General features: G+C 46.3%; 1 protein-coding gene across 6 annotated transcripts in view; it reads left to right on the top strand.

The window, feature by feature from the left end:
- Window positions 1-21235, top strand: part of PPP2R3A (protein phosphatase 2 regulatory subunit B''alpha) — a 1290855-nt gene that overhangs the window by 1161661 nt on the left and 107959 nt on the right. For all 6 annotated transcript variants that reach the window (XM_085634350.1, XM_085634351.1, XM_085634354.1 and 3 more), the window contains 2 exons: window positions 4466-4552; window positions 12573-12729. In XM_085634350.1, the coding sequence (XP_085490476.1) occupies window positions 4466-4552; window positions 12573-12729 (244 nt within the window). The remainder of the gene's footprint in view (window positions 1-4465; window positions 4553-12572; window positions 12730-21235) is intronic.

The following is a 21235-nucleotide window of genomic DNA, read 5'->3' as shown; positions in this document are numbered from 1 at the left end:
ACTTGTAATTGAAGCTCTGCCAGGAGAACTGCGGTGCTGCTTAAAGGACTCAACTGAACTACTTATCTGGAAGGCCTGCTTTTCTGTTGTTACCCTGCTGCTCCCTGACTCTGCTGAAGGAGAGGTGACCTTCACTCCAAATGGTCTCCAAGGGCTTGTTGGTTTGCTTCCTGTTGCTTGAGCCTCAGGGATATCAAAGACTACCCATGCTCCTGTGCCTGGCTCACTGGAAAAGGCCCACATACTTACAACACGGATTTTGATGCATCTCTTGTCTGCGTGTAGCAGAAACGGAACATCAACCTGGTAACAGGAGTAAAATAGTCGGTTCGCCTCGGTATCTGCGCTTTGCCTCCAAAGAGCGACGCATTGGACGGCGTACCTCCGCCACTGCAGCTCTGTGAGATCGATGCATCCCCTTGACTGCGGGGCAGAATCCGATGCATCGCTCGATGCCTCTCCGGCACCTGTCTTCGGACCCGACGTGTTGCCTTCTCTGCTTGGAAAAGACAGATGGATCCTGCACCTGCGGGCCTTGACATCGACGCATCTCGCTGTTTGCGACCAGGAAAGGTATTTTGTTCACCAGTGCCTGCGTAGGACCTGTAGCTGGCCGGCGCTCCATCATGGTCAGCCTAACCTTTGACTTTTGTCCCAATCCAGCACAACCTAAAGTAACCTTTTTAGTGCTTCTGGCTTCTAAGCACTTTACTGCATTTATTCCTTTAAAATTCAATAGCTCAACTTCTAAACATTGGATTTTTGTCATTTTAGTCTTGTTTTGTTCAGAATACAATTATCTAATTTTCTAAATCTGTGGAGTCTTTTTTGTGGTGTTTTCATTGTTACTTTGTGAGTGTATTGCACTAATACTTTACACATTGCCTCTTTAGATAAGCCTGACTGCTCTGTGCCAGGCTACCAGAGGGTGAGCACAGGTTATCTTTTAGTGTGTATTTAGCTTACCCTGACTAGAGTGAAGGTTCCTGCCTGGGTGCATATCTCAGACAAACAGGAATCCTAGTTCTAATAATATTTAATTGCTATTTACTATATTCTAACACACCTTCTGCCCCTTCTACAATATGTCAGTTCACAGAAATGCCATGAGTATTGAAAGTCACATCAAGCACCCTTTGCCAATGATATCCCTGGGCTGCCCAGTCATGTCCCTCCCTTAGTCCTTCAGGGGTATAGTATTTTCCTGCTAAGAAGATAATGTGGAGGCCAAGAGTGGTAGGTACAGAGAGGAAATTGGCCTTTTTGTGAGCCATTTACTCTCTTTTCTTACTGCTGTTTTTAGTGAACCCTTATAGGGGTTGCAAGGGCTGTCAAGGGCTACCAAAGGGCAGGCCTGGGGTAGAAAAATTCATGCCTTTTGAATGTGTCTTTAACAAGAAGCATACTGCAGAAACGCTTATTTGAATCCTTGTTCAACAAACGTTCCCCTAGTGGGATTCTTAGTCTGGCCTGGCTTTGCTCGAGCTGCACGTCTCTGACACATTCTGGGAAATCGCCCTCACCTCTTGCTACAGTTTGTGTTTTCTAGCCTGTGCCTGCCTCCACATGCTGGTGTCACTCACAGCACTTAACAACATCTCTTGTAAACTAGCTAAACGTGTTATTTATGTGAAGGGTAGTGTTTGCATTAGCGTCCTGATTGTTACTGGACGGTGAACATCAATCGGTCACCAACGGCGAAGGGCTGAAAACATGATAGAGAGAATGGAACATGACGATATAGACAAGCATTGGCATAGCCAATAGGTCTCGCCTTTGGGACCTGATAAGTGTTTAGCCATGCAACACTTGATGTTGTTGCACCAAGGATATTGTGCTGGATAACTAAACACTTATAAGGTCCCAAAGGCGGGACCTATTGGCTATGCTAATGCTTGCCTAATATATGCTTTGAGTATGGAAAGCAAAGAGCGCTGCAAGCAGCAAATGCCTTCCTCGTGGCGCTTTGGTGTGTGGCCTTGAGATAGATTGTTCGTTGGTGATGTTTATGTCGTCATGTGAGTTATACTGCAGTGTGGTTGGTGGTCTTATTCAATTATTTTCAAATTACAAGTTTCCAAGCACTAGTTCGATTTGTAGTGTACTGACTTAAGAGGCGTTTTAGTGTGACAACCTCTTACGAATTTTTATTGAAATCTTTGTTATATGGTAGTTACCCCTCACCCGGGGAAAGTCAGGCGTGCTTACTTCACTTGTTTGGTGCAAGTTGTGACCGCTGTTTACACACCACCACTTTCAAAGTTCACTACCCTTCACCGGAGAGAGATGGGAGATGTGTGGGTAAGTGGCAAAGATATGGGGTAAACTGTAAAAAGTTAGGAGTGAGTGATAGAGGTGAGAGAGTGGTAATGATATGGGAGGCAGGTTGAGAAATGGCAGAAGAAAGTGTCAGGTATAAAACAGATAGAAGTGAGGGAAAGAGATTCAAATTAGTTTTAAATGTGGTCGAGAGAGAAAACTCAAAGCTAGGAAGAAAATGACCGAAGTGAGGTGGGAAAGAGGAGGTGAGAACGGTGGGAGTGAGGAGTGGTGATGAAGAGATCAGAGAGATGGGAGAGTGAGACGTGCAGGTAAGACTATGTCTGAGAGAAATTAGACAGGTGAGTGAAGCCAGAGAAAAGGAGAAAGAAAAGACAGCGTGAAAGGTAGAAGAGGAATGAGGCCTGGCAGTGGGCTTATAAACACGTTCTAAAATTGAGATTTCAGGAAGTATGCGACTCACCTGGGCATTCCTCTCAGAGTGAGCACCTGATGCCGGCGATACAGCAGTGATGTCACAGTCAGGCATTGCGAGAGTGAGGGTTGCTGCCTGTCAGGCTGTGACGTCATTGCATGTTTCCGGCGCCGTGGAACAGGCTTCATTCAGCCAATCACCACAGGCCTATGGAAAGAGCCAGCAGGGACTGCAGAGACCCAGCCACGGCAGGAATGACCCACCACGATCACTGCAGCGATGCACAATCACAACAGCCATACAAACACAATTACTGTAGAGCTGGGGGTGTATTCACAACGGATACTATGCCACAACGGCTGCAGAGTAACAAATACGCAGAGATGTTGAGCAAATCAATGTAAAGACACAGGCAGAATCCCTGCAGCCGCACTGACGCTATAACTGCACTGACACATACATCATATCTGCAAAAAAAACACAGGCAAAATGACTGCAACAAGGTATCTGCGCAAATCTTTATTCTGCTTCTGATTATTCCATCTAATTGTCAGTGATGTTAAATATAATATTAAATGGGCTAAAAGTAAACAAGAACAAGCATTGGGCATGAAAGTGACACAGCTGCGCGGCAGCAAAAGTGAAAGTGATCGCGATCAAGCGCGGTGACGGAGGAAAGACAGATGGCGGCTGCGCGCGTGCACGCTCTCGTGCACGCAAGCTTGAGGCCACCAAAAGCCTGTGGTGGCTCTTTGGAAACCCACACACTAAATGTCTCGCAGAGCAGCGCATGCGCTGACTCAGCGAGACCTAAAAACAAAAAACACCTAAGAGCCTCATGCTCTGCTTTGTAACCTGATGGGCCCCAAACAAACACATGGGACGATTGAGTATTTGAAAGCAATATTTAAATAGAAGGCTCATAAGCAGCCGCCCTCCCCTTCCCACCCTTAGATCAGCACTCAAACAACTGCAGTTCACACATTTGCCACGTTCTGCCATGCAGTAGTACCCCCTGTGAACAAGCACACTGGACTTATGCGCAAAAGAGGGCCAAATTGTTTCTCAGAGTTGACTAAATTATGCAGCAACAAAGTACATTATACAGCATAATTTGAGCCATTCTGTTGCCTTATTATTTCGATATTTTGTCATAACACACATCACTATTGTGTGGGCAAAATTTTCACTTATTTAATACTGGTTTATTACCTGAATACATCAATTAGCAACTGAAAGGAAATTATTTAACCTTTACAAAGGGCGTGTCACTGCGTGGGGCCAAAAGAGACATTCTTTTTTAGGAACGTTTGAGGTTTTAGCCAGAAATACAGCTAGTGAACTGTGTGGCATGTGTCATGAGCCCGTAATTATACGGAAGATGCAGTTGCCGTAGAAGAACAAAATGCTAGTGGCCCTATTTATTCTGTTGAGCTAATGTGAGGGATGTTGATGCTAGTCTTGCTTCACAGCTTTTACAATTCAGAGCTATTTCAGAAATTAGATAGGCTAGTGGACCGCATAGAAAGCCACTCCCCTTCCGGCTCTCCCTCCTCATGTCTCTGGCACCCTCTCTTGACTGTCATGAAAGTAAGCCGTACTGCAGTGGATTAGCTAAAATGATTTTCCATCAGCAGAGCTACTCCTCTCCTGCCTAAGGACGTCCACTGAGTACAGCATCAAGGATTGGTTATTGCGAAGATAAAATAGATAAATCAAAACCAACACAGCACTAAAGATTCTCATGTCTTATTTCATTTTTTGATGTAGGTTATTCAAAGAATATTCTACACAGTCAACAGGTCGTGGTCTGGCAGAATCACCCTAACAGAGTTGAGAAGAAGCAACTTCTTACAGGTATGGTCTGTCATGTTCCTTTTTTATAGTTATAGGTGGTGGTAAATGTTTATTTTGACATTTAGACTTCCTAGCTTTACAATTAGGAACCTGCACAATGTGTAACAAATTTATGTTCATACAGTTTTGTCACTATATTTCTGAAAAACGTCCAATTCTACATTTAGTTTTTAATGGAGAGACAACATCTACAGTGAAATAACTATATAAGATTCAGTTCTAATTCTTACACCCCATCATGCAGTGCATAATAGTCATTTCTTTTGTTATTTAACTGGCCCCATCCTAACTCTTTCGTAAGAAGAAATGTGTAACTATGTTTGCAGCACGTGTAGCTGTAGATTATATGCTTTGCAACACGCCTGCCTTCCAGTGACATGTACAGATGTTGTAAGTTGTTTTGCTTGGAAGTAAAAAGTCTTGGTTTCGGGGGTACTTGTATTGCCTCTCTGAAACTATAATGCCCTAGGACAAAAACTACACCTTAGCTAGTTTTCGATTAATTGGGATAGTCCGTGTTTTTCTGAGCTATGGGACTGTCAAGCTACAGAAGCAGCCGTTCATCTCCAGACATGAGAATCCTCTCCAACAAGACAAGACACATTAAGATAACTGCATCATTTGCAGCAAGAAAGAACTCATTTGCACAGCCAACATGTCCACAATGTATTATTTACAATAGTAAAGGGGTATACATTCACTATATTTGTCCGCAATAGCGTAAACTACTAGACACTGAACAATTCATCACCAGATCCTCCTACTAGTGGAACTTGCCCTGGGAGAGGGCAATTACTTTGCGGATCTGCTCAACAGAGCTGCAGCAGTAGACCCGTTAGTTACATGTGAGAAGGCAAAATGCTAAAGCTTCTCCTCCAGGCACAAACACCCACAATTTAGGGCCAAAACATTATGATTCAACCACAGGGATATTTGCTTATGTGTTTTCTTCACTGCTTCACTATCTCGACAGAAAAATGTGAAAAGCACCAATATTGTTAACCCTCATAGCTCCCACGTGTGCACAGCAGAGGGGTGCTCAATACTTCTGGAAATGTTGGTACATAGGCACGAAAAGCTACCATTATGCCCTGACCTCCTCAAGTAGCATCAAGGTCAGCTGTAACACCCCAACATCCCGACACGGAATCTTGCAATTTGCACTTGAGGTCTTAGATATAACTCCCTGAGAAGTGTATGGAAATTCTTAAAGAAGTCCAAAAGCTCCCTACACGGGCATGGTATGAGGCAAACTGGAAAAAAGAGTAACTTTTTGTATTGATTTTTATACATTGCCCTTAAAAGCTGGCTGCAGTGCAGGACAATATATGTTACTTGCTGCACTTACAAAAGGGAGGACTAGCATATTCATTCATAAGAATAGGGACTTGCTGACAAAACAGGGTACACAAGCCAGTCTTTAAACTCCCTTTTGTTAAAGCCTTTATGGAAGACCTTAAAAGGGTATTCCACCTCGTCCTTCTAAGGTATTTGAATGCAGTCCTTACATGGCTTATAGGGCCTCCATTTGAACTGTTATTGTATATTTCACTGTAGTTCTTTTCTTGTAAACTAATCTTACTCAGTGCAATCACTTACCTTTACTGGGTTTCTGAACTGCAATTAGAGGAGCAATATCTCAAAGTCCACAAAGTTCAGGTTGTCCTCATAACACACCCTCATTTTCAGCTAAACGTCATCTCCCCTTTCCCTGTCAATTAGACTATTGATTAACCTTCTTTTTTCCATCAACCAGAGCTGGTTGTGGCACACTGTAAATCGTAATAAAGCCCATTATGTAGCATATTAATCATACTAAATATTTCAAGAAAACCAAGCAGTTCTTTGTCGTTTTTGGCCAGCCTTACCAGGGAAAACCACATTCTAAAGCTGGAATTGCCAAATGGATTGTCAAAGGCATTCACATTTTTATTGCCAAGCTAAATATATACTACATTCTGTACCAAGGGCATAATTCAAGAAGGGAGCCGTTATAGCTTTCCTAGGCAATATCCTAATTGGAGACATCCTTAAAACTGCAACATGGTCTAATATCCACACAATCACTAACATTACTCCTTGGATATTCATGCCCAACAAGATGCCTTTCAGTAATTAGGTTAGGCGAGAGGCAAGCACAGGGCTAAAAGCACTGGAGAATTAGTCTGTGGAAGCTGAGAATACATGCATTCTCGCCTCCTAGGTGTGGGATCATTTCGAGGTCAAAGTTTGTAGAGTTCTATTTAGACACCCTGGAACCATAGCTCTATAGCTAGCAGAGCTGCGTGTTTGCATTGGCTTTTCAGATCCCCGCTGTAGCTCGCACCCTTTTTGCGTCATGCACTATTTGTTCATTTGTCTCCCCTCGGTGCCATCATTTGTCCCCTCTTTCTTTTGCACTCTTCGTAGTCTTGTCTTGTTTGGTTCTCCTTTTTAAGTCTGTGCACATCATGTGATCCATAGCAGTGCATACTGCAACCAGAAAAATATAGCACTGCAAACCGACTGCTACTGGTAAGTAATGTTTTTCTTCTTGTATGGGCCCGAAACACCAGTTGAGAGGGACTAGACAGCACCCAGCATAAGGATAACCTCCTTTGGGCAGTCATGGTGGCTAACCTCCAAAACACTCAATTTTCAAGAACCTGAGGCGCTATTTGGGAAAGAGGAAAATGAGATCAGACTAACAGCCCTCTGGCCTGCACCTTCCAGTACAGTAGAAAAGAACAAGCAATGGTCAATCGGGAAACAAAAGATGGCATGCCCTAAGGTTGAAATCCTAGAGTCATCTTGTCAAATGTATGATGCTGAAGGAAGGGAGCAGCATTGACATGAGGAACACCAGTGGGTCTCAAGCCAGACCAAAACAAATATGAGGATGTGATCTAGTATTAATGTGCCAGTCCCACTTTTAAACTCTTCCCCACCAAAAGGAACAAGGGAAAGCCCTTAGCACTGTAGAAGATAAGGACAAGTTGGTTGCACAGTCTGAAAACCAGATGGCATAGTAGGAAGCAACCCAAACCTGGTAAACAGGGAAAAGCACAGTTCTAAAAAGTAACTAGAAACTATTGGCAGAGAAAGCATAGAACTAGACAGGACTAGAATAGTACATAATTCACACCACAGGAGGGGCTACGAAGCAAATTACAAGGAATCTCTCTTAGAGGTTGGCAGAGTCCCAGTCTGTCTCCTGAATGGTTCAGAGGTGAGAGAACCACAGGGTTTCTTAGACTGAGCCTCAGGTGGTTCTATTGTTTGAAAACCTTCCCCTGGCAGTCTATCTGCCACTGGACTTCTGTGTCACAGGGACAGTCTCCCTGCCCATGCAACACAGCTGCCACTGTTGGTCCATGCACTTTCCAGTGATGGCCGCCCCATCTTATTCAAGGTGTATGAAAGTCATTGGATTTCCCTGCCCAACATGTGAAGCATGGTACTCCCAAGCAGAATAATCCCTGTGTGTCATAGCCATTGTATTTGTGTTTTATTTAAACAAATTCCAGTTTTGGAAGTTTGTTTGATAGAACAAAAAAGTATGCAAAGTAGAGCCAAAACACAGTGCAGTCTCTACATACTGTTCTGCCAACAGTGCATCTGCTGCACCGGCATCTGCACAGTAAATAGTGAGATACCTGCCAGGTAACTCACAGTCTGTGGCCATTACTCTACAAGGGGAGCAATTGTCAGGGCCTATGCTGAGTTGGTGAGCTGACGGTTCTAAATGAGACTCAAAATCTTACACCAGGAAGGGACTGAAAGGAAAGGACAAAACTTTTCACCTGGAATGGACAAGGGGTGATGACACCGTTTTGCCCACAAAAACACTCCCTTAAAAGAGGCCAAAGCTTTTTCCTGGTTTAACAGGGTCACTAGTGCTTCACCCCAAGGCCAACAAGTAGGAGAATGTCAAACAGCCTGCTCAGATTAAGATGCGTGGACCAACCCATGGCAATTCTCTATTTACTTGATACAAAAGTGTTGAGGGTTGGGGAATAATCACAGAGGTGATTTTGGCCGGTATCTTATTATTGGAGTTCGGTAGTGAAAGTGAGCTTCAGAAGCACTATTACAACTGCTTCATGCAAGGAGCCAGGTACAAGATTCTCAGCAGGGCTCATGCAATATAGATGTAACAGATGCACAGTTAGTTGCACAATATGTACCTTTTAAAAGTCAATGCGAAGCAAATCATGGCCGAGTATAGGACAGTCCATCCACAATAGAGTTTATTTCTGCTTGTGTATTGGGGACTACCTGGGAAGTCTGGGTGTCCCAACCACAAGAGTTAGCAATTGTACATTCATTATTCATTTGTTGCAGGGGTTTATCATAAAGCCTATGTAATTTGGTACAGAATGCACAGAATACTGAGTTTAAATCAGCAGTATATTTGACAACACTGCTGGTATCGATCATTTGATCAATAATATTGCTTCTCACTCCTTGATAACCAGTAATGCTAGTGACCTACCTGGCTGCCACACATCTTTCAAGAAACTAAAACATCCTGTCCACAGTATCATATAATGCTTGGAGATCAACAAGGTTGCCCGCAAGATTTTACAAGGTGTGGGCCAATATCATAACTCATCCACAATTACATGATTTGTGGCCTTATACCTAATAAGAATTGACTTGATCAACCACAGGATCCCAGTGTCTGTGGCAGTATTTGTCTACAGATGTATACTTTAAACACCGCCTGCATTATACCATACCTGCTAACAGGCCTGGTACAGAAATTTCTCCTTTGACCACACTATGGAAAATCACTTCACGCAGAGTATCATGACTCGCCACCACCATAACTGAATGATGTATCAGATCCGAACATCACTTGTCATTAGAGTGGATCAGTTCAGGGGAGCATATCAGATTTTGGTACTTAGCTGGATTCCCTACAATACATGAGGATTTAATCGATGTTTAAGGAGGTGAAGTGGACCAGATTACTTGATACCCAACTGAAAGGTGTGCCACATCTCCTCCAGCTCCCAGACTTCAGTGACGTGACAGATCCTCTCTGATTAAGTGATACAGGCACGTCCATTTTGGTATAAAGACTAAATTAAACTTATTTTCCCATATAAACATAGACTTGGGGTATTTAATTAATCATTTAGCCACTTGAACTAAAAAGAAATCAGGTATGGCAACATCATGGCTGTATATGTCGGCTAGCACCATGGGAATCCTGGTCTGTGAACCAAGATACCTACTCTGAGATTCTGCAACCAGCCCCTTCTCTCTAAATTGAGTACATTTATGGGCTAGATGAGCGCCCCTGTAGATTAATTGGAATATGTAATGAAGTACTGCTGGGATCTCTAGGTGCCTGCCATGGGCAGTGTCAGCCCATGATGGAGGGCATTTCTTGTAGCATAAGGAAGTGGAGCCCATGTATTTTGTATAGGTGAGGATCCTCCATGAGACCTTAGATACTGTGGGGCGAGCTCTGTTGGGCCCTCAATGTGGCTCCTGTGGTCAACAAGGCCAGATCAGACCTGGCGAGATGGCAATCGCTCCCATTGAATCCGTTGGGGAGGATTGCCCTCTATAAGATGATGATCCTTCCCAAATTCCTGTACATGCTGCAAAACACGCCCTGTTCTTTCTCTCTTCCATGGTTCCGGGACTTGGATAGTATGGCGACCAAGTTTCTGTGGGGTGGCGGTAGGGCACGCTTGGCCCTCGGCCGGTGCCGGATTCCATCGCACGACGGAGGTATGAGCATGACCGACCTATACTTATACTACCTTGCGACTCGGCTCCTGGTGGTCCATGACTGGTTCTCGGGCGGCTGGGACGATCCGGCCTACAGGCTGGAGGTACAGATACTGGGGTTCCCCTCTATTCAAAATATGCTCTACGGGGCGACGCTTCCTCGGTCGCTTCCAGATGTTGTCCGGGCCCCCTTTTTGGCTTGGCGTGCGGCTCTGCGGCACACCCGGTGGTCGGGGAAATTGACCCGCGTTACACCACTCTGGCATGGCACTTGGCTGCGGGAGGTCACGGGCTTGGAAGGATTTCGGGCGTGGGACCTCCTTGGGATCTCCTGCTTAGGCGACTTGTGGCGGGGGAGTCGTATGTGCTCCTTCCGGGAGCTTCAGGCTCGCTTCTCGTTGCGCCCCTCACAGTTTTACAAATATCTCCAGCTGCGCCACGCGGTTCGGTCCCACGCCCCTCTAGATTCGCTGATCCCTGACCATAGCCCACCGGAGGCGCAGGTGATGATGGGTTTTCTGGGTAGGGGGGTATCTCCCGTATTTACCGAGCCCTAGTCAATAACACCCCCATGGACTGGGAGGACACGAAGCTGCGCTGGGAGGCCTGGGTGGGACCACTGGATGAGGCCGATTGGAGGGACGCCCTTATGGCACCTAGGACGATCACCTCCTCGGCCAGGCTGCGGCTCATCCAATTGTACTACTTGCACACCGCCTATCTGACCCCGGAGCGCCTTCACCGCGCGGGTCTCTCCCCAGATGCTTCATGTGCTCGTTGTGGGGAGGACCCGGCGGACTTCTTCCATATGGTGTGGACCTGCCCGCATCTGGGACCCTATTGGGGCGAGATTGAGGCCGAACTAACTGAGACGCTGGGGTGGGAAGTTCCCCATGATCCCAGAATGGCCCTGCTGGGGATAACAGACGGTCTGGATGGTTCCCGTCATGAGAAATTTTTCCTCACTACCGCTTTGGTGGTGGCGAAGCGAGATATTGCTGCCGCCTGGAAGCGGCCGGACCCCCCCAGATGTGCTGCGTGGAGGAGGGGGGTGGATTGGTGCGCAACGCAGGACCGCACGATGTATTCGGCACGGGGCTGCCCTAAGAAGTTTCGCAAAGTGTGGGGAAAGTGGCTAGGGGGTATGATTTAGGGGTGTCAACACGGGTGGAGGGAGTGAGGTGGTCGGGGAGGGGGTGGGAGGTTGTGCTGATGAAGGTCAATGAATGTACAAAATATCTTTTGATGCCAGTTCGCTTGGACGGTTGTCCATGTACTTTTGTATGTTTCGTTGGAAAAATAAAAATTTGCTTATCAAAAAAATAGATACTGTGGGGTATTATGGTTATGTGGCATTTTGTAAGCATGGTCCTAGCAATGATGTGTTCTCCATTTTCACCACTAAAGCCCTTCCAAAACTTGAGGGCATGGAAGCAGTTGCTCATAGCCCCGGCCACCAGTGAATTACTGGCCTGAACTCCCACACCTCATCTCTTCCCCCACCATGAAACCCCTTTATTTAATGGGGCCTCCATCCTCTCAAGTTTACAGATGAAAGAAAAATACTCTATACTGGTAATACAGTGAATCATGGGTACTGTGTGTTTTAGGATGAGAAAGCTTCATCCTGTATTTGTAACAATCAAATGTAGAGGTTTCTGTAGGTTCTGAGTTATACTTAACATTTAGGAGTCATTGGTTATCATCTAGGTTTACTGACAATAACACTGAACAGGAGATAATCAAAGGCATAGCACGTATAGAGAGGTTAGACAGCCTGAGAGAGCTCTTCTGTCTGTGTGCTATCCACTGGTATGGGGTGTCAGGGTTTATCTGTATGTTATTTGCTGTGGGGCCCAGCTCCCACACCCTGAAAGGCATCTAACAATCTGAGCAATGCCCTGGGGTGGGTCATTGAAGAATATGAGTCACAGAATCTATTAGTTGAGTACCCCTAGAATTGTAGCCTTAAACAGAATACGGGACCTGTTGTGGTAGTTAAGAAACAGAACAATTGCCAAGTGATTATTATAATTGCAGTAATTATTATGCATCATTTTGGGGTTGGACCAAAGGCAATTCAAAATGATTAAGTGTTGTATGTTAAAGAGTATACATTGGGTTCAAATTACCAGTGAGGATTTTTCTGTGCAACTGTACTGTGATAAAAGAAAGCGGATTCAAACCTTTGTTGTTCAATGAAACACCCTAATCTTTGCTTTCCTACAGCATGGGATTGTTAATAAACAAAAAACACATGGAACTCAACATTGGCTGATTTGTCTCGTTTCAGACTCTAGCACTCTTGGAAGAAGAAGATGACATCAACCAGATTACAGATTACTTTTCCTACGAGCACTTTTATGTCATCTACTGCAAGTTCTGGGAGTTGGACACTGACCACGATCTCTACATTGACAAAAAGGATCTGGCTAGATACAATGACCATGGTGAGTCAATGACTGAACTGTAAAACTGTGTGACATTAGCATTGGTACAGAGATATACAGGCTGTTAGATAGGAATTATGGACATCAACTACAGCGAATGATCTGAGATAAAATGTAAAAGTATTATTCCCGGTCTGGATGGTGTGATCATCGGATTCCAGGTGGATACATGATCTCTCAGGGGGTGAATCGGCAGTGCACTAGTGGCCACAGCTCCACTCCAAGGGGCACTCCAAATTCCTGTAATTCAATAAACCGAGGGATGGCTTTCAGTAGGATTCGGGTCCATTCAAGACCGGGCACTTTGCCAACTCTCTGCTTTAGAGGGGGGAGCCCACACCTCCAAAACCAGCACCTCCGATGAGGGGGGGGAGGGTGAATTATGACCCGAAAGCGGTCATATGAAGGGCTAGAGTGGGATCGCTACCTGTCTCCCTCAGTGCACAGTGTTCCAGTGGGCCCGAAGCAAAGGACCCAGGACCCCACGGGGTAGGTTTTGTGCCTCTCTCACCACCCTCTGCAGACAATAGGCGGGTGTTGTTGCATTCTAATGCCAAGAGGGTTCCTCTCTCGCCATCCTCTGTATCACTGTGCAAGGCCCAGCTCCAACAGTTGCGAAACACATCTCCCCCTTCCCTCCCCCCCCCCGCCCCCCCCCCCCCACCCACCCCCTCAACCCAGGCACCGATCGGCCCTCAGAGTAACACTCGACACACTACTGAAGGCCCAGCATTATATTTCCTCAGGCAGACCATAAATTAAGCTGTAGGCCGTGGAGGCCTCAGGACGCTCACAGGCCACCTGCAACTCCGCCTGCAGTCACAAGGAAGTCCCAGGGGGCCCAGGAGTGCAAGTTCCTGCTGCGCGGTCAGCTTGGGCAGGTGGCAGGGCAAGCTCTTCTCTAGCGAGTCGAAATGCGGCGTTTAAGGGTGTTGGTAAGCAGTTGACAAGCGTTTCTGCCGTCGGAGAACCCCGCTCAGTATTTTTACCCGTCTCCGGGGTCAACCAGTCATTTCCTCCACTCGCCGCATTGTGACTTATTGGGCTTCTGACCCATTACCACCCAAGTGAATAAAGTTGTACCCAACACAGTTATCCATGTTAATGTAGACTCTGTTGGCAGGTTAATCCCTCACTAAATAACATAACCAGTGGAAGTTGCGTTTGTTGTCCAGTTGCAGGGCCTGTTGAGATTTCTGAAGTGAAGAGGGGTGGAGTAATCCACACCTGCATGACGCACAGCAACCGCACTCTTGAGAGTTTTCAAGTGATAGTATGCAATTTAATCAACCAAATTTCAAAATAACATGATTCTCAAATATTCTAATACATAACATGAATCAAAAGCGTATTTTTAAGCATACGTTGTGATTAAATGAAGCATAATTCATTGCTTTGATACTTCACAAGCAAAATTAAATATTCTGAACAATGCGATTCATTAAACGTCAAAATACATCAGTATTTTCAACATTTATCCCAATGCATTTCGGGTTATTAACCCTTCTTCAGGGGATTCAGTTCATGTGCTTCAGAAAGCAGTTCCACGTATACAACACTACAAAAAATGAAACAGTCGAACTTTGTCAACATCGGTAATACCAGGATTTGCACTCATAGCAAGAGGTATGTTAGTGAGCAAGAATTGTGCTGAATAACCCGGTGGTTTTCAGAAACAAAGAAGGTGTTCGTGGCCAAAGAAATGTTTCAGTGAATGTCATGGAAAAAACGGGTGATAGGATCAATGCAACCTGTATCCACGAAGTGAATTCCCACCGGAGAAGAGAAAAGGAAACAAAAGCCAGCTTGCACCTATGTGAAAACCATGGAAGATAGTATATGGTACTCACATTCAGGGGTCCAAACAAGTATGTAGGGACCGTAGTACTGTCGCTGTGTGCGCCTGTTAAAAATATACGGGAACTATGTTGGCGCGCGCTAAACATTTAAAAGGAAGAAACTATCTGATAAAATCAGCAAAATCTTACCCTACGGTGCTCTAGGTGTAGTCAATTTCAAGTGTTGAAAATACCTGTGAAGGTGGAAGAAGCTTAGTTAGGTCCGGTGTTTGGCCGACACGAAGCAAACGCGTTAAAGAAAGTCAGTGGAGTCGCATAGCTTACCCTGTTGAGATTTCACCATAGTAGGTTGCCTGGCATGCTTGTCACCCACCTCTTCACTTATTTATTTGTGTGCAGTTTTATGTAGTTCAAACAAGACTCAGTGGTTTTCAGAGCACTTTACTGAAGTACAAATTGTGTACAAAAGAGATTTTACATTTAATTGCATAGGTTACTGTTGATGGGTTTTACAATCTCAGTTACTAGTCGCATCTAAAAAAATGACCTGTTTCAAACAAAGCAAGAGAAGCCAGTGGATCATGATGAAAAGTGAAAAATTCAGTTGTAAGATGGTTTTAAAAGTGGTTAGGGCCTTTAGTCATATAGCTTGTCCCTGTATATACCGAAATTTCAGCTCCGCACTTCTAGGAAACAGGTATCATTATTCCACCAATCACCCACCCATGGGTGGCTCGGAACAATAGAACTTCTTGCGCCAGTCACGAAGAGCCTCTGCCATGTAGAGTTTTGTCCCCCAGCTCCAAAAACTTCAGTCAAAGGGATGACATGCTTTTCATCAAGGCAGCATACCTATATAAGAGCATATTCACATTGTTCCATTATCAAACACATAAGCACTAGTTAAGAGGGGAGACAGGACTCAAACCATGAAGGGGAGCTGAAAAACCTACCTGGTTAGCCTGCAAAACGCCGGAACACGCCATTGCTGTCACCGCCACCGCCAAGAGTCACACCGTGCCAGAGTCAGCGTCGCCGCCCCGGGACTCCATCTCCCGGCAGCACTAGCGACGGCGCGCTCATTGAACGCAGCGCCAGCGCCTGGAGGCGCACATAAGATCAGCTGAAGGCGGCAGAGCGGGGGGGAGCTGAAAAACCTACCTGGTTAGCCTGCAAAACGCCGGAACACGCCATTGCTGTCACCGCCACCGCCAAGAGTCACACCGTGCCAGAGTCAGCGTCGCCGCCCCGGGACTCCATCTCCCGGCAGCACTAGCGGCGGCGCGCTCATTGAACGCAGCGCCAGCGCCTGGAGGCGCACATAAGATCAGCTGAAGGCGGCAGAGCGGGGGGGAGCTGAAAAACCTACCTGGTTAGCCTGCAAAACGCCGGAACACGCCATTGCTGTCACCGCCACCGCCAAGAGTCACACCGTGCCAGAGTCAGCGTCGCCGCCCCGGGACTCCATCTCCCGGCAGCACTAGCGGCGGCGCGCTCATTGAACGCAGCGCCAGCGCCTGGAGGCGCACATAAGATCAGCTGAAGGCGGCAGAGCGGGGGGGAGCTGAAAAACCTACCTGGTTAGCCTGCAAAACGCCGGAACACGCCATTGCTGTCACCGCCACCGCCAAGAGTCACACCGTGCCAGAGTCAGCGTCGCCGCCCCGGGACTCCATCTCCCGGCAGCACTAGCGGCGGCGCGCTCATTGAACGCAGCGCCAGCGCCTGGAGGCGCACATAAGATCAGCTGAAGGCGGCAGAGCGGGGGGGGAGCTGAAAAACCTACCTGGTTAGCCTGCAAAACGCCGGAACACGCCATTGCTGTCACCGCCACCGCCAAGAGTCACACCGTGCCAGAGTCAGCGTCGCCGCCCCGGGACTCCATCTCCCGGCAGCACTAGCGGCGGCGCGCTCATTGAACGCAGCGCCAGCGCCTGGAGGCGCACATAAGATCAGCTGAAGGCGGCAGAGCGGGGGGGAGCTGAAAAACCTACCTGGTTAGCCTGCAAAACGCCGGAACACGCCATTGCTGTCACCGCCACCGCCAAGAGTCACACCGTGCCAGAGTCAGCGTCGCCGCCCCGGGACTCCATCTCCCGGCAGCACTAGCGGCGGCGCGCTCATTGAACGCAGCGCCAGCGCCTGGAGGCGCACATAAGATCAGCTGAAGGCCGCGTCGCGGGATCGCGCGCGGGTCGGCGCCGGGGCTAAGCCCGGGCAAAGGGCGGGCCCTCTGTGGCCCTCAGTGACCGAGGTAGGCCGGGCTGGGCCCGGTCCCTTATTTCTCATTTTTTACATTGTAATTATTTGTTTGCATTTGTGCCCATTTGAGTAGAAGGGTAATTTGATGCAAGTACTGTGATAGCTATACTGCACCCTGGTCCTACCTGCTGTGCCAGGGACTGACTCAACTCCAGACTTTTATTCATTTTATATTGCTACATTTCATTTTAATTACTGTGGAAAATGTCTAAAACTTTACGATCTGGAAGGGTAGTGGGAGAAAAACCTGCCCGGAAATTAACTACTATCCGCACAAGAAACAAGTCAGTAAACAACCCACCTTTGAAAGGACAATGTCAGTTATCTGAACTCTGGGATTTATCTGGTATAAAAAAACCTAAACGTGCGACTCTACATAATCCAGATACTAAAATCTTGGAAGTACACGTACCAACTACCTCTGTGCCCCGATTTCCCCAGGTCCAGCAGGGGGCCCCCCAAACTATGGCAGGAGGGTCTCCCTTTCGGGACCCTACAGATGGGAAGTTGACGATTATAAGTGAGCCAGTGCACATACCATCGATCCCTCAGTTATCCATGAATGACAGGCCGGGGGATGACCTGTCTGCACTATCCATTGATTTGGAACTATGGGGACGCTACGTAAGCCCTGCTAAAGTGGAATCTCTGGAGCAATTTAAAGTTCAGGGGGGAGCCACCCCATCAGGGTTAATGCTGTATAGTAGCACCCCGTCGCTAAATAGTCATGAAATATCTGACTTGCTAAACTCTTCCAAGAGCCCCGACCTCAATCTCCTGGATAATATCTGCACAGCAGAAGCACGAGAAAAGCCGATCTCTGAGTCCATGATCGCGCTGGAACAACTCCTTGCTTCAATTTTGCTGCTTCTAGGGAAATTTGTAGGCAGCTCGGACTGTATCCTTGAATCAGTTACCCAGATCCTAAAGTTATTGCTGCAGAAAGTTCCGGATGCGAGTAAGGCCTCTCCCCCTAAGTCTGAACAATCTGTATCTGAGGGGAAATTCAAAGCCATTAGAAGCGAACTAGTTAGGAAAAATGAAGAGTCTTCTATGGTCCCTCATAAGGAGTTGCCTTATACTGCAGCCTCTAACTGTATCAAGAATATAGTCCTGGAGATAGAGGAGGAGGATAAAGTCTTGCCAGGCCCCAAAACGGTTCAGGAATTATTTCCTATCTTTGTCCCGGATGACGGAAAAGACCTCCTGGCCGACAAATCTGAGGTCAATGAAGAAAAGAGAAAATATGGTAAACAAAAAAGTACCAAAGCCAGTAAGAGGAAACCTATTCGAAAGTATAGAAAGAAGAAGCAACGGAGGATCATTTTCCAAAAATGCACAGAGACAAGGGAGAATGAAATAAGGAATGGGGAATCCTTTTCTACTGCTTTAAAAGTGGACATGGGTGTGAATTTATCCTCTTCAACCTCGGTGGAGGAGGAAATTGAACAAGGCAGCCTGCCTTCTCAGGAAGATTTACCACAAATTGGGGGCTCTCTCCCAGGCTCTCCTTCTCGGAGTGCTCTTGGAGGTCCAATTTCTAATCCATCTGGGTTTTTAAACCCTTTGGCCCCCCCCTTTGTGGTAACAATTGACTCTGAAAATTCTCGCCCTCCGGCCCGGCCTGTAAGTACGTCAAAGGCCCCTGTGGATGTGCGTGTACTAGATTTTGTTCCATTATTTGATACTGACCTCTTATTAAATAGAGCCTGGCTCCTCAAGCGTTTCAGTGAGGTTGAATGTCTCTATCACATTCAGTCTAGAGACATTGAACTGGTAACTTTGTTGGGTGGTAGTCGGGTTTTGAGTATTCGGGTGAAATTTTATTCCCCTATCATAACAAATTTGATACTAGAACAGGCTGAAAATTTTCAACGCTTAGGTATTGATATTCTACCTATCCCTACCCCAGGCAAGCCAAACTCTTTCGATAAGCAGGGGTTGAGGGGTGATGAACAAAACGGGGTAACCTCTCCTCTGAGAGACCTGAAAATTTGGGTTTCCAGGGGAAAACGCACAGTATCGCACGTGAAGCCTCTCCCACTAGTTGAGAATTCCACATTCAATGATGACAATAACCGGTGGAATTGGCTCCATAGTGCATTATCAACAAAAAATAAGGATAACCCCAAATTGTTCCACCATCTTTAACCCAGCCTTAAACATAATTTCCTGGAATGCGGCCGGATTCCATAGCAGCCCGGAGAAAATGACCTTTTTATCCACTCTGGAGGCTGATATATTGTGCATCCAGGAAACATGGTGCATAGATAGGTTAACGCCTTTAAAAGATTTTTATGTTTTGGAAGTTCCGGCTGCGCCCTCTAAGAAAGGGCATGCTAGGGGGGGGCTCGCTTGTTTACTGTCAAATAAGTTTCAATGGAGATTTTCCCATTATATTGACTCCAGTAGACTTTTCCACACAATAACATTAGAAAATATGTTCCATGACAATGTAAAATATCCCATGGTAATTTTCAATGTGTATATTCCGCCTGAGGAATGTTTTAATGATAAATTGCAGCGGGTTCTCCAGTATATGGATAAGATAAAAAATTCACCTCCTTTTCCTGTAATTTTGCTTATCGGTGATTTGAATTGTAAAGTTTCAAACGCTAGTCTAAAACTTTTCAGGGATAAAGCTAAGGAGGAAGCACATTGCATCCCCCAGACGCTCTTCCCTGAAAACTTAAAGACAAATAAAAGGGGGAAGATCTTGTTAAAAGAATTAGCGATCGGGGATGGTATTATCTTAAATGGAAGATTTCCATCCGACGTCCCCGCAAATCATACCCACAAATCCCCCTTTGGGTCATCAATTTTGGACTATGCTATCGCCAGCTACAGTCTGTTTCCCCAGATTCTTGACTTAAAGATCACACCCACGACTCTGAGCGACCACAGTATATTGTCACTATCAATTTCGTTAAATTCTATGAATACGGCATCTTGGTCGCTAAATGGCAGGGAGGCTACCTTCCACTCGACATCTGGAAGATGCTTCTGGAATAATGCTGCCATTAATGGGGTGCAGGAGCTACTGACCGATACCCTTAGGGAAATAGAAGAGTGGAACGGAAATGAAATAGTTTGTTTTGAGGAATTCATGGTAAAGATTTTATTGAATGCTAAAAAAACTGTCCCCCCTAAGAAAAAAGGAGAGGTAGTTTCTCTAACTCTCCGTAATCTGAATAGGGAATTAAACAAACTAATCCGTGCACAGTACGTCGAAAGGGTACTGGAACGTGGGAAAGATATCGCTAGGTTAAAAAGAAAGAGAAGCAGACTTAAGCTAAAAGTTAAAAGGGACAGGGAGGATGAAGTATGGATTAAATTAAGGGAATCTGCTGCTTATGGCAACATTAAAGATTTTTGGGCAATAATTGGGAAAGGATGTGGTACTCGCCACTCCCCTACTCCCATAGCTATACCAGAAGATCTATGGTCCTCTCATATCCGAGAATTATATGCAGGGAATGGGACCACAGGTGTGGATAACTTCATGTATGCTGCCCCTGATGACTCGGTCTTCTTTCCCTCTGAGAAGGAAATCGAGTTGGCTATAAAAAATATGCGATCCTCTGGTGCTATGGGACCGGATGAGCTTCCGATGACGGTCCTAAAACAAGACCCTTCAACCTGGAGTAAAATCTTGTACCCCCTGTTTAGGGCATGCCATCTTTCTAAACGTGTCCCTGCATCGTGGAGAGGAAGCATTCTGGTCCCTATCTTCAAAAAGGGAGCAAGGGACAGTCCCAGTAACTATCGCATGATTGCGCTCCTCGACTCCATCGGAAAGGTCTTTGCGAAATGCCTCCTGAGATCTCTTTCTGATTGGGTCGAGGAGCGCAACATCTTGCCGTTGGAACAGACTGGCTTCCGAAGGGAACATGGCACTCTGGACAACCTGACTGCCCTTCAGGTTATTACTGATAAATATGTCCAGGTGAGAGGGGGTGTTGTATACGCCGCCTTCATTGATTTCTCCACAGCGTTCGATAAAGTAGATCGGGGAACGCTGTGGAGAAAATTGGCGAGGATGGGTGTCCCTACTCCCCTGCTGGAATTGGTGCGGGCTCTGCACACTGAGACCTGGTGCAGGGTCTTAATGGGGGGCGAAAGGGGGCTGTCGGCCAAAATACCATCTCAGAATGGCCTTAAACAGGGCTGCTTATTGGCGCCCCTGTTGTTTTCCCTATACACAACTGACCTCCCTGCAGCTGTGTCCCATAGTGAGGGGATCGCACCGTTGATAGGAGGGGTGCCAATAGCCTGTCTGATGTATGCCGATGATGTGTTATTGCTTGACTTAACTCCCGTGGGTCTGGCTAATCGGCTTCAGGCTCTTCAGGACTTTGCTGGGGAGCATCATATGAAGATCAATATTAATAAAAGTAAAGTGATGTGTATTGCTGGTAGGAAGAAATGCCGCTCGACAAATTTTG

The sequence above is a fragment of the Triturus cristatus genome, chromosome 11 (assembly GCF_964204655.1).
Source record: "Triturus cristatus chromosome 11, aTriCri1.1, whole genome shotgun sequence".
NCBI classification, from domain to species: Eukaryota; Metazoa; Chordata; class Amphibia; order Caudata; family Salamandridae; genus Triturus; species Triturus cristatus.
The sequence above is the reverse complement of the archived record's forward strand: the minus strand, read 5'-3'. Positions and strand labels throughout refer to the sequence as shown.